The sequence below is a fragment of the Cryptomeria japonica genome, chromosome 7 (genome assembly GCF_030272615.1).
Source record: "Cryptomeria japonica chromosome 7, Sugi_1.0, whole genome shotgun sequence".
NCBI classification, from domain to species: domain Eukaryota; kingdom Viridiplantae; phylum Streptophyta; class Pinopsida; order Cupressales; family Cupressaceae; genus Cryptomeria; species Cryptomeria japonica.
This window is the reverse complement of record NC_081411.1, coordinates 487,437,151-487,451,309: the sequence shown is the minus strand read 5'-3', so window position 1 is coordinate 487,451,309 and position 14,159 is coordinate 487,437,151. Positions and strand designations below refer to the sequence as shown.

Here is a 14,159-nt window from a genome sequence, read left to right as displayed (position 1 = left end):
CATTGGTTGATACCTCCTAGATTTTGGTGCCAAATTTAATATTTGGCTATGTATTTAATGTTGTTCAGTAAAAAGGAGGTCATTTGTAACAAACCCTAATTAGGGTTTAGGTGTCATGATCTTGTCCATTGATTTATTTTCAATCTGGACCTTTCATTGTAACTGGGGATGCTATTTATACCCCCATTTTTCATTTCATTTGGTAATAGAAAAATAGTGAATAAGTGTGAGAGATAATAGTTGATGTAATAGAGAGATTAGAGTTAGAAGCAATTTTATTTTGTAGCAAGATTGAGTCTTGAAGAGAGAAATTCAAGCAATTGTTGTATATGATGACTTGGAAATCAATAAAATATTGAAGTTATGGTGTTTTGTTGCAAATTTCATAAGTTATCTTCATGGTTGTTGGATGTACTTGAATCACGCTCAATCAAAGTAGTTGCTAATTTGAAAGACTAAGTGTGAGATTTGATATTTGGTAGGATTCGCTATCCAAACCACTAGCTTCTTGCTGATTGTAGGAACGCCTTGCGTGGTCGACTGGAAAACATTTTGAGTCCTTAACCTTCAAGCATTTTCGCATCTAGGATATGTACCTTCATAGTAGTGTCCTTGGTCTTTGATGCATTGAACACCATTATTACCTTAGAAGATCGCACTAATTTCAATTGAGTTGTTATCTTATGGCAAAATTGAAGTTGGTTGAGTCTTGCCAAATCTCATTCATGCTAAGTCGTTCATAGGGCTAGGCTAGATTAGACTTCCTTAAACCCTGTCCTTTTGCCATTTTTTTTGAAAGTTCTTTTTAAATTAGTAAAATCTTCGAGCCTTTGGAATCCGTAAGACGCCTTGGAGGAAACAGCAAATCACATCATACCACTAAAAAAGCTTGTCCACACGTGGAGACCCCACTAAAAGAACCTTGGAGTCCATCTAACTGATCCTTTTTGCAGATCTTCAGCAGTTAGAGACTATTTTCTCAAGAGAGGATAAGATGCCTGTCGGTATTTTATTCTGTGTATGATTGTGTACAAAATACACGTCAACAATGCCCCATACTCTTGTTTGCAAACTCGGGAAGTTCTAATCGAATGAGTGAACCTTAATCTAGACGCCCTTTTACTTGTGACCAATATCAGCCACTTTCGCTTAAATGTGAGATTTTGCCTTTTTAATGCACCCTTTCACTTTAGTTTTCAAAACACAACATTGGGCTTTTTCATAGGAATGAGCGATTTATAATGCCTCTCTTTAAACTCAGGCCTTTGTATATTCTAGGCAATTTTGACTTTGCCTTAGTTTCAAACGCCAAAATTATGAAATTCGACACTTTCCCTTGTTTTGTGCGATTTGTTTTATATGTCACATCTTTGAGAAATTTCGGCCACTTCAGTCGTTTTGGGCGATTTTGGTTTTTAAGTCCTAACGCCTAACTTATGCTATTAGACGCCCTATTGCTAAGTGCAAATCCGGCTAATTCACTTGAAATGCGCGAACTTTCTTTTGAAACCGAATACACCGAACTTTGATGTAGTCACAAAATTTGATAAAGGGTCGAATTTGCCTATTCGCCCATTTGATTTGAATTTCGGGGTTTTAAGCAAATTTGTGCGATTTAGTTTAGCTTGTTTTCTTTTTGCAAAACTTGGGCTTTGTGCAAACTTTGGTTGACTCCTCTTCCACCAAAACACCAACTTTGTTACGTCCCCTTTGCAAGAAGGAATTCGGTTCTCTAAAAGGAAATGAGAGGATGTTTGCTTCGCACCTCTAGCTCACAAAACCTAGAAAAGGCCCGAGCTTAAATATGCCAAAATAGCTCATAATAAAATTCGTGAACTTCGATCAAAGCGACCTCTTTGTGAAACTCGGGTCTTGGCCCTAAAAGGTGCGATTTTCTCAGCTCCCTTTCACTTAATTAAACTCGGCTATATTGGTTGCCTTGCGTGATTTAGGGCATGTGCGATTTTGACTTGGTTTCACTTTGCCGAACTTCGCTTTTTCTCTGTGATCTGGCAAGGGTTTCACTTGGTCTTTGATTCAAATTTCAAGATTTCAGAAGAAATCGCGCGACTTTACCTTTCCTTTTGGGCGAATTTCATTTGAAATGCGTGTTTCTATTTTACTTCCAACGCCTCCTTGTACTAAGTTCGGGGATTTTCAATTAAGAGAGTAATTTTGTTTTGCCAAACTCGGGACTTTGAGCCAGTTTGTGCGATTTTCAAAGAGCTTGGTCGATTCTACTTCTCTCTGGGCAGATTTTCAAAAAACAACAGGGGTCCCCTATGAAGCAGGGTGGGGTGTGCATAATGCACAACACTACTTACTCACTTCATTACTTCCAAAGGCCAGAATCCAGACCAACAAGACCTTATTACTCATTCCTCGAGGTCAGGAGATGACACTGACTACAAAAGATTTGGTTTTTTCAGCGAAAAGAGGGGGTCCCCATTTGCAATGGGTTGATGTGGGAAAACGTCACAACATCTAGGACCAATTTGAATAAGTGTTCCTGAACACTTCAAAGATAAAACCTAATCCATACACGAAATCTTTGGAAAATTCCATACAACCTATCAAAGGACTAGAAAACATACTCGAAAAGGAAGCATAATCTCATATTGGATCAAGTCACTCAATCTCGGATTACCCAATTGTGTGCAATTGAATTCATTCCGGCTCATAAGACCCTTAATGCTCCTAGAATCTACCGTGGTAGGCTGCGTAATTATCTTGACTTCAAAAGCATCGTAGACATTGCCTCGCTGCCAGTCAGGCGTCCATAGCCCCGACAAGGTTATTGGTGTAATTCCCATGAACATTGCTCCACTGCTAGCTTGGCATCCTAGCCCCGGTGGAGATATTTGTAAATTCCCAAAGCCAATGACTTTGATTTTTCTTTTCATTTGATATTGCTTTTCTTTTTTTTCCATCAATTGTGCAATTGGCTCGTAAGCAATGAAGCTCACAATGGGTTTGAGAATTTCAGTGGCTTTGAAGCAAGATTTAGGATTTTTCACTAGCCACGACTTCTCCTAAGGAAACCTCAATGACTTAGAGCAATTGACTAAGCGCGTAAAAATATAGTAATCACAAGATATTGGTGTCAAAACACAATAAGTGATTCCCCTCCGAGTCAAGTACAAGTCCTAACCAAATGATAAAATTGGTTAAGATTCAAGAACAATTTGATTCTAAAGCACTTCATAAATAGTTATCCAAGAAATGGACTAAACATAACTAAGTATAGACGCTTGAGCGGGTTTAAGATAACGTCTTTCTCACAAATGGGATCCCTCAACGAAAACCTAAACTAAAAGACAATGACGATTGGAAAGCTACTCTAAATAGGAACAAAAATTTTGAACGAACAATACTCACAAGACCTAAGTATATACAACTAACATGATTTCTCAGGATGTGCAGGAGCAACATGGCATTAGTCATGGTTCGAAACTTCGAAGCCTTGCAAATTCATCTTTAAACTCAAAAAAGTATTCATTCACAGTACAAATCTCAAACTCAAGCAAAACTTAAGGAAAGATTAATAATTGGGGCAACTCATCCAGACCATGATTAATCCATAAACAAGTTGTTCTTCCTAAATTTTTGTAGTCAAATTCATAGCTTTCAAACTCAAAAGTAAGGAAAGAGACAACCTGGTGGTCTTCGTCCTTGGGCAAGAATTCTTGCATATCATCTACACTTTCATTAGGAGGTTGAAGTTGGTGGTGTACAATCCGACTTGCATCTGAAATATGTAGATTGGGATCACACTCAATGGTGGGCAAACTGTGGTGTGAGCTGGATTTGAATGGGAACTTGGAAATATGGGACATTTCTCCAGCTAACTCCTTTTAAATATTTGATAACAAGTTGATCCCCAACCCGAATCGCTCTTCATTCTTCACTTCTATCACGACAACTTGTTCATTGGTCGACATCTCACATATCTCAGTTTCTTTTAGCAGTTCTTCCTAGATTTTGAGTAGGGGTCGAGCACCGACCCGAATTGCTCTTCGTACCCTGCTTCCATCTCGGCGGCCCACTAACTCTCACATAATCTTCTTGCCTTAGGTTGCTTATCATTTCTCCCATCTTGTCCATGCATGATTGAACTTCTTCATTGAGGATCACTCCTTTTGGTTACTTTTCTATTGCAAGATCAAACATCAACCAAAATTTTCTCCTTAATGAGAGGTACTAAAATGGTTTTCTCTATCTTGCAGATGTCTTTTTTCACTTGCAACAACAATTTGATCCCCATGTGCTGATGCTTCCAAGCATTGAATATGACTTGTCATTTCTTGAAGGTCTTCTATGGCATCTTTGATAGACTCCAATATCTTCTTCCAGTGGGATTCAGGAAATGTTGTCCCCCTCTTGAATGATTGGATCATTGGGTTTGGTTGCGCTATCTACTTGTATTTCATGTCCATTACCATCGGATGGTGTTGCAATGTTTTTCTCTTTCAATGATGCCGACTTCATTTGTTCAAGATAGACACTCCAGATTCTATCTATAATGCATTCCTTTGTAGGCTCTAATAATCTGATCTGACTTAGTTGATAGCCTCTTCACATATTGGACAAGTGAATTTTGAGTGAGGTGTATTGTGAATCTGACACCAGCGAGGAAGCAACACGCCTTTGAGTCGTATATTACCAATCTCAATCTGAGTCTGAGTTCTTAACTTGAATCTTGAGAAAGGATCATTTCCGTTGCAATTATCATTGTGCCTTATGCACAATTCCGACTTTGGAACATCCCAAAAGAAGTTATATTAAAAAATGTGTTTTCATATAGCAAAAGTCCACTTTTACACTCATGTGATCAATGTATACCTATGTATTGTTAGTGTAGGTTTTTTATTTTTCCTTATGTTAGGGGGTATTTATTTCCCCACACATTTATTTAACCTTGCTTAGGGTATTAGGAGTGGTTAATATGAGGATACATGGCGAAATAATCTAGCTAAATGTGTAACTCCCACCTCACATGGCTAGTTGAGCTACACACCCCCTTTTGGCTTGTTGTGCCACTTCACATAAACACTATTTTGTCATTTCCTAAGTGGGTTATGGGGTAGTTGGGTTTCTCATCCTCTTTTGGCTTTATGTGCCACCTTTATAACTCCTTTTTTGTTCTCATGTGAGGAGGTTATGCCGCATGTTTTGGCATTTACTAAGTAGGTAAAACCTCCCACCTTTTATGGGGAGTGGGAGTTAATACACCTTGTGGATGTATATGCTATTATTTTTCTATATAACAAATAAAGGTCTTTGAGGCAAGCTATTCCTACTTATCTCTATATTTCTTCATTAGGCTGAGGACCCAAGAATAATTGTATATGTATTTGCAAATGTTTTTAGCATGCTTGACACATGCTTTGATGCATGGGATTTTGCCAAGATCCTCTAATATGAAGTCAAGACAAAAAATAGCACAAGGCATCCAAAATAAGGATGGGAACTTATCCATGAGAAATCTACCTACAACAACATAATTTGTTGCATTATTTGGAACTATTTGCACAACATTCTCCTCATTCACCTTGGCCAAGACTTACTCTAACACCTCACAAAATAATTTTGTATTTTTTGTGTTTAAAAAGAATCAATGCATTTCAATAAAATTGTGCCACCTAAGAAAGAAACAATAAAATTTGAAATGCTTATGCTAACAATAAAATAGAAGTTAAAAATACTAACCACTAAATCAACAAATTTCAAGAAATACATTTGGCTGAGAAAAAACGAAAGAAATTTAGCACATTCCTCCTATCTATACAACCATCATTCATGATGGTGCAACTCTTCTCCATATTTCATGCTGCTCCTCAATTTTGGCCTTCGTGTCGGCTACTTTTTTATTTAAAATGATGCCCCTTATTTTTTCATCATTAATGAGTAATGACATCTACCATATTTTTATGAGGAATGGGAGTTGTTTGTGGCATCAACAATTTGGCCACTTGAACTACTGTTACTTGCAACAACTCAGTCAACAATACATGGTTTTAGGGTTGCCTTTTATTTGATTTTATGATGGAGTTTGCTAGGGATGCATTCTTGGTAAGCCTCCCGAGGAGAAGTATGATAAAGGCAAAGCATGGAGAGCTACACAACGATTGGAGTTGGTACATAGTGACTTGGCAGGACCATTTCGACAACCATCTTTCAGCAGGGCTAGATATGTTGACATTTATTGATGGCTTTTCTAGATATACATGCGTTTACTTTCTCCAACAAAATTTTGAGGTCTTCGAGAATTTTCTAGATTTTAAAGCTTTTGTAGAGAAACAATTTGGGAAGTTCATTAAGATTCTGCGTACAGATAATGGGGGTGAATATGTTCATTGTTGACAATCAGTTTAAATAGTTTTGTGCTTTAGAAGGTATCAACATGCAGCGCACAGTTGCATACAGTTCTCAGTAGAATGGTGTCGCAGAATGCAAGAACAGGTCCCTGAAGGAGACGGCTAAATGTATGATTCATTCCAATTCTTTGGCACCTTAGTATTTGGCAAAGGTCATCAATTGTGTGTGTTACATTCTAAACCGAGTTCCTCACAAAGCTGTGAAGGGGGTAACTCCTTTTAATGTTGGACTAGTCAGAAACCCACAATTAAGCACTTCAGAGTGTTTGGTTCTCTTGCATGGGCCCACATTCGAGCAGAGAAACGTAAGTCTATGGATCCACAGAGCAAGCCTTGCATATTTGTTGGGTATCCAAATGATGTCAAAGGGTATATGCTTCTCCATTCAACCACTCATGAGTTGTTCATTGAGAGGAGTGTTCGTTTTGAGGAGAATTCTTCTAGTTCTTCTTCATCCACTTCTCCATCCACTATCACATTGGGAGGATCTTAATCCTTCTAATCTTAATGAGGAGTCTTCTTCCTCCACTTTAGATGGCGACAGTGATGATGAAGATTCACATTCCTCTCATAGTCATCATTCAAAGGTTGATAATTCTCCCACAGACTCTCTAGCCTTAGTGCCTCTTTGGGCTCGACAAAAAATTGTGTCAGTATGTGATTGGTTGGGTGATCCATCAGATCCAAGAAGAACAAGGTCACAATTTCAGCAAGTTCCACATCTCTTCATTGCTTCAACTTTTGATCCCCAGCCTTTTTGAGAAGCTTCAAGTATTCCTGAGTGGGATGATGCAATGCAAGAAGAGTTCAATTCCTTAGAATGGAATCACACATGGGATTTAGTCCCTCTTCCTAAGGGAAGGAAACTTGTTTGATGCAAGTGGATCTATCGAACAAAATTTGCTACAGATGGGTTGGTTGATAAGTATAACTGTATAAGGCTTGGTTGGTAGCAAAAGGATTCTCCGAGGTTCTTGGAATTGACTACTCTGAGACTTTTGCACCAGTTGTGAAGATCTATTCCATTCAAGTTGTCCTTGCTATAGCTGCAGCCCATTGTTGGGAAGTGCATCAGATGGATGTGAAGAATGCCTTTCTTCATGGTGACCTTTAAGAGAAAATCTACATGGAGCAACCAAATGGGTTTGTTCAAGATCCCTCACTTGTGTGTCGACTTCAAAAGTTTCTCTATGGCCTCAAACAGGCTCCTCGAGTTTCGTATGCCAAGATGGACTCATTCCTTTTGACGGTTGGTTTCACTCGATTCCATTACGATTCACACGTATACATTCTACAATACGATGAAACTCTCACATTTTTGGTTCTCTATGTTGATGACTTGTTGATCACAAGGAGTCACTCATTGACCATCAAGGCAATGAAAACTACTCTACATGATAGATTTTTGATGTCAGACTTGGGTCTTTTGCACTGCTTCTTGGGAATTGAGATCACTCAGTGATCTTCAGGTATCTTCCTTGGACAACCCAAGTATGCACTTGATATGCTCTCTAGATTTCACTTGGTTGACTGTAAGCCTGCACCGACTCCATTTTTGTTAGGGGTCAAACTTGAGGCTAAGTGCTCTTCATATGCTGTGGGCATAGTCTCTAGATTCATGTAGGAGCCATATGAGTTGCATTGGAAAGTAGCTAAGCGAATCCTCCACTACATTCAGGGTACTCACAATTATGGAATTCAATATGCAATACGCGTGGATATTGACTTGGTGGGATATACAGATTCAAATTGGGCTAGTGATTCTCAGGATTGCAAGTCTACTTTAGGGTATTGCTTCTCACTTGGTTCTGGTCCAGTTTATTGGTTAAGCAAGAAGCAGTTTGCAATTACTCTTTCATCAATAGAGGCCGAGTGTCGAGGGGTAGTCAATGCCACAACTGAGGCTATGTGACTTCAAAATATTCTAATTGAGTTTGGTATTCCAGTCAAAAAGCCTATAGTCATCTTTTTTGATAATCAGAATGCTATACAGATCTCAAGAAATCCAGTTCATCACCAAAAGACAAAACACATTGAGATACATATGCACTACATTCAAGAGCCAATTCAAGAAGCCATCATTGATCTTAAGTATTGTTCTACATTGGAGCACACTGTGAACACCTTCACCAAATCCTTCATCGAAAGCAAGTTCCTTCATTTATGAGCTTTGGTTGGGATGCGGCAGGTGTCTACTTCAGGAGGGACTTCTTAGTTCTTCATTTTTCTCTTTCTATTTAGGGGGGCTATTCATCTTATGGGGGTCTTCTTTTGGGGGGATCTCTATGTACATGGGTACCTAACATGGCCTCATTTGCCAAGAACCATCTTTTCACCCACCTAAGCTACGTTTGGGTGTTAGTGTAGGTTTTTTATTTTTCCTTATGTTAGGGGGTATTTATTTTCCTACACATTATTTAAGCTTGCTTAGGCTATTAGGAGTGGTTAATATGAGGACACATGGCGAAATAATCTAGCTAAATGTGTAACTCCCACCTCACATGGGTAGTTGAGTTTCACACCCCCTTTTGGCTTGTTATGCCACCTCACATAACCACTATTTAGTCATTTCCTAAGTGGGGTTATGGGGTAGTTGGCTTTCGCACCCTCTTTCGGCTTTATGTGCCACCTTTATAACTCCTTTTTTGTTTTCTTGTAAGGAGGTTAGGCCACATGTTTTGTAATTTACCAAGTAGGTAAAACCTCCGACCTTTTATGGGGAGTGTGAGTTAATACACCACTTGAATGTATATACTATTATTTTTCTATATAATATGCACTATACTCTCACCTGCACTAGTTCAGTGATAGCTTGGTGAGAGTCTTCTCAAAGTTCTTCTTTGTCTCTATTTTCTCTAATTTCAGATTTCTCTTCATTCAGCTATTTTGATCTTTGATCATCTATTGCTTGGAGTTGCATGTGTTCTATGACTGACATTAGTTCTTCAGTCAGTTCTCTCTTCTCATAGAATCTAACATGTATGTGATCAAAGTAGCTACTATTTGATTAGTTTGTCTCTAAAGTTTATTTGTTGATGTGTGTATGATGATATTATTAAATGCTTAAAATTCTCTATATTTCATGGATTTTTCAAATTGCCAAGTCTCTTTTGAGTTTGACCACTGATTCCATTAGCTTGCTGAGTTTGAGCCGAGTCCAAGTCTCATAATCATGTTTCAATGTGACTCGTTGTGCCACAATGGGGACGATTATTCTCATGGAAGGATGGCTAATATATAAGTATCCGACACTTTGATCATTTAATGGTACAACAACGGTCTTTTTTGACACATTCCATCTTTCGCACCAGATTCAGTCATCCCGACCACATGTGGTCTTACCGTGAAGTCTGAACTCTCAATATAATATGCTGCACAGTTCTGACAATGTCATCCCTGTTTAGCATAGCTATTCAGCACATGCAGATAAGACAAAAGAGAGAATTAAAGGTGAGCTGTTGTGGTTCTTGTAACTGGTGTAATGTCTCCTTGTCTTCTTCTCTTGTATATGATTGTGACATAGTTATATCTTTGAATATGCATAATAAACATGATAGGCTCAAAGACACAAACACTTTTGTTTGATACACAAGAGCTTTGAAATAACTGTACACGGCATAATACAATTGCTTTTTACAGTTCTAGCAGAGTGTTTCATTCTGATAGTGTTTTTCATTGTTTATATGATCTTTCTGTTGTGGCATTCTGATTTGTATGGTTGTCGTACTCAATCATATTCATCACTTTGGTTTATGATGCATAAGAATTCTTTTTAATGTGTGATCCTCTAGGAACTCCTGGGCCATGGATCAATTGAACTCTCTTTCTGATCTTGAACAATCTCCAATCTTTCTTATTGATACAAAAATATTTTATGCTTACAAACTGTCTTGTTCCTGTCAGACATAATTCTTAGTGTATGCTCTAAGTTGCAAACAAGAAAATAGATGTATCTGCATGTGTTATTTTGCACATATTCATTTTATTATGGAGAATTTGTGAGCCCACTGCATCACAAAGTGTAAAATCATTTAAATTTCTCAGTTGTTGCAAATTCTTGTAGATTAATTTTGAATCTTATTTCTTTATATTTTTGCTTTGTAGGATGGATGCAGATACAATATTATTGAATGCAGTTTGGCTCTTCTGTTGTCTTTTGCAATCAATGTTGCTGTTGTATCAGTTAGTGGAGCTGTCTGTAGCAGTACAGGGCTTTCAGATGAAGATAAAAAAAACTGCAGTAGCCTTGATCTGAACCATGCACCTTTCTTGCTAAAAGTATGCTAGTAAAATAAAATACATTTTAATTACTAAGGATAAATGTGAAATGTTTGCCTACCATTTAAGTTCAGACTAAAAAGTTAAAATTCCTTTAAAGAAAGTTTTGTGCTTGAGATACCGGGGAACTAAAAGGAAGGCAAGTCAGAAGCCATTTTGCATATTTATAGATTATTAGGTAGAAAACTAAAAGAGAAGTTGAAGATACATTGTTTATTTATTTTTTGATATGTGAATTTTCTAGATGATCTGACATAACTTCTAAGTCCTGATAAAATCATTTCACCATATTTCTTTGGATTTAAGTTCAATAACTGCTAGATGGCATTAAAGAGGAATATTCTGCCATATATTTAATAAAGGTATGCAACTCTAAAATATTTATCTTGTTGCAATTGAAATGCGATTGGAGCTTGCCAAACAGTTTTTATCAATTCCGACTGATAACCATCTTGATTTATATTTCCATTGATTTATATATTTACATTTAAATATCCCTGTTTAATCTTGGAAGTGAGAAATATGCTTGGATAGAAGCTACCAAAACCATTGCCAAATCAATTTTCTTAGATTTTGTGAATACTATCATATTTTTAACAAAGCATAGGATGCACAATATATCTACTAAATTTCATGGACTTGTTGAGAAGGTTGTACACCATGCATAACAAATTTGTTCATTCATGTGGTTTACCTAGGGACGGGAAGACATCCTAGTTGATTTACCAAGTGTGTAGGACTGTAAATTATGAAAATTTAATCCCCATGATGAGTGGATGCCCAAGGCAAATAGGAGAAACCTAGGACACATGCCATGTTGTATGAAACATTGTTTAGGTGAGTTATAGGACAAAACACAGTAGCTAAACAAATGGGATGCCATACTTCACGAGAATACAAATTGATTAAGAGGAATCACTTATTTTGAGCCTGTAGATGAAATGTGCAAGTAGCTACTTTGGATTTAGCTTGGAATGGGTAAAGAGGTTGTTGGAATTTTTGTCACTTCATGGAATCACCTTGGATCGACTATGTTAGGTGTCATGTGCAAGCTCATGCTAGTGATTTTCAGGCTAGCCTCTTGCTTGTATAAACAAATCATAGGATGGTGGTTTGATCATTATAGGTTTGAAATGTGGAGACTAGGCATTGAATTCTTTAGTTGTTTAGAGGACTGCTGCTATTGCACTTGGTGGATGTAGGGTGATGCTCTTGGATTGTCTTCTGAATTAAAGATTGACGATCCACTAAGAAAGGTTCATCTCTGAGATTGTATTGTAATATTTCTGTTACTGGTAAGACATTGAAACTCTCTTCTTGCTAGGTTTTTCACCTAAAAGGGTTTTCCTAGAACGTCTCTGTTGTCGCTTCTATTTTACTCTATGTTCTCTCAACTTCCATTCTGTGTTTTAAGTTTAATGAAGGCTTACTTTTATTTTAAAGCACCTGTTCCTAATCGAAGAATAAACATGGTAAACCAACAGGACTGTAAAATCTTATGTCTATTAATGAATAGACTGTTCTTCTGCTAATATTAGTGCTCTTTGAAGTAACTATAACTGTTGTGTTTAAATACATCAATTTCCACATTGCCTTGATATTCTACTGTATCACATACATGCAATTTTTGAAAATTTGCTCTAGTGTTTGCAAGGTATTGATTGTGTTCATTCAAAATGAACATTAGTATGCATCGTTTCTCTTGAAGTAAGGGCTTTCACAAATTGTTATAAATATTTCTGAAGGAGAAATCTGATCATAATCCCTTCACCTGATTGCATATCCTTATTATGGTCCTCACTAGTCTCTTCTACTAATTGTGCTGCTATTCTACTGTATCACATATAGATATCATCTCTTGAACATTTTCTCTCAAAGGATTGAAATTTTGCGTACCATTTCTTGTGCTTATCTGTGCTCTCAAAGATATTAGATTTCTGCCTCAAAAGTCTGCTTGTCTGATTGCATATATTGATTAGTGTCCTGGCAAGTCTTTTCTCCTCACTAAGTTTCTAAATTAACCAAATTTTTATTCTAGTGAATATCTTGTCATCCATTCATATCTAATTTTATGAAACCATTCAACAGGTTGTTTGCTTATTCCCCTGTATATATGCATCTTTTATCATCTATCTGCTTTACAGAGTATTCTATTAGCTGCACATATAATTTTTTGTATAGACATTTATATAGACAACAATAGAACATTGATGCAGATTGAGCAATCCTTATTTAAGGTTGGCTACTCATTTTATTAAAAAAATGTGATATCAACCTACCAAATAATCAAGTTCCTCATATCCTAGCATTAGCATCTCCATTCCCTGCATGTGCATTAGCAGAAATGATCCAACAGCTGACACCAGTCAACACCACTCATGAACTTCCTTTAGGCCTCCATATAAGGAGCAAAGTAATAATAAATTATATTAATCCAAGTTATTGAGAAAAAAAGATTAAGGGACTAGAAGTAGATTTACAAGTAAAAATGAGAAACCTGTAGCAAAGTAATGGACATAAAGATTGGAGTACAAGTTTAACAAGCTTGATAATCTTCATTGAGATCCAATATAATGTTTATCAATATCAGATGTAGTCACCGCAAAACAATACCGGTTGACATCGAAGTCATTCTAATCTTTGACAACATCAGAGGTAGTAAGTGCAAGACCATACGATAATGAATCCTGATCACTGAGAACATGTCAAATAATGCTATCAAGAGAGTACCATAACTTATGAATGTGGGTAATGATGCATGGTGGCTTCAAACCTTATACACAAGGAAACCCTCCTACTCTCCAAGATCAGAGATCCTCTAATAGAGGTGAAAATCTACTAATAATGTACCTTGCAAATACCATAGAAGGTAAGGAATTATGTTAATATCCACAAATAACAAAAGAAGGTCTCTTAGAATTAGAAGTACCATAGTTCACATAGTTGGACTCAAATTGGCCTCAATAGACCACAACTCAGCAAAAACTCAACAACTTTAAAATATACTTGAAATTCTTAAAAGAACACAATTTGTGCAAAATATAGCTATAAAATGTGTCAAATGAGTCTATAAAATGTTAGAGAAGTGTTTTTTATCAGATTTGAATACAAATAGAGTACATAATTGTATTGTCATGCAAATGTAATGGATAATTAATACGAATTGAATTTTTTATCTTTCTTTTGAAAATCGTCATCATAAATGGCATATCTAGGGAATTTACAAATTACAAAATTTTATGATTTCCTCTTCTTTGTTGTAGTGACAAATAGGGGAGAGGGTCTAGTCCTCACACTAGATTGCAGCTCCTTTCTCAGCTTGGAAGGCTGGACCTGTTTCTCCAACTTGTTGCTAGATGGTAGTGACTCCTTTGCCTCATGTTTGGTTTTACCTACGTTGATATCATCCAATCAAATCTCTTTCTCTTACTACAACACTCTCCATAGCCCGGCTCCTTGAAATTAACAATTTTGTCCTTGTAAAAAAGGAGGGCCCTTCATACT

At 36.9% G+C, this 14,159-nt stretch overlaps 1 protein-coding gene across 5 annotated transcripts in view; it reads left to right on the top strand.

Moving 5' to 3' along the window:
• LOC131065753 (metal transporter Nramp6) overlaps positions 1–14,159 on the top strand; it is a 212,720-nt gene that overhangs the window by 139,993 nt on the left and 58,568 nt on the right. For 4 of the 5 annotated variants that reach the window (XM_058000381.2, XM_058000378.2, XM_058000379.2 and 1 more), the window contains exon 9: positions 10,482–10,655. The exons of the other annotated variant lie outside the window; for it this stretch is intronic. In XM_058000381.2, the coding sequence (XP_057856364.1) occupies positions 10,482–10,655 (174 nt within the window). The remainder of the gene's footprint in view (positions 1–10,481; positions 10,656–14,159) is intronic. 5 annotated transcript variants of the gene reach the window in all.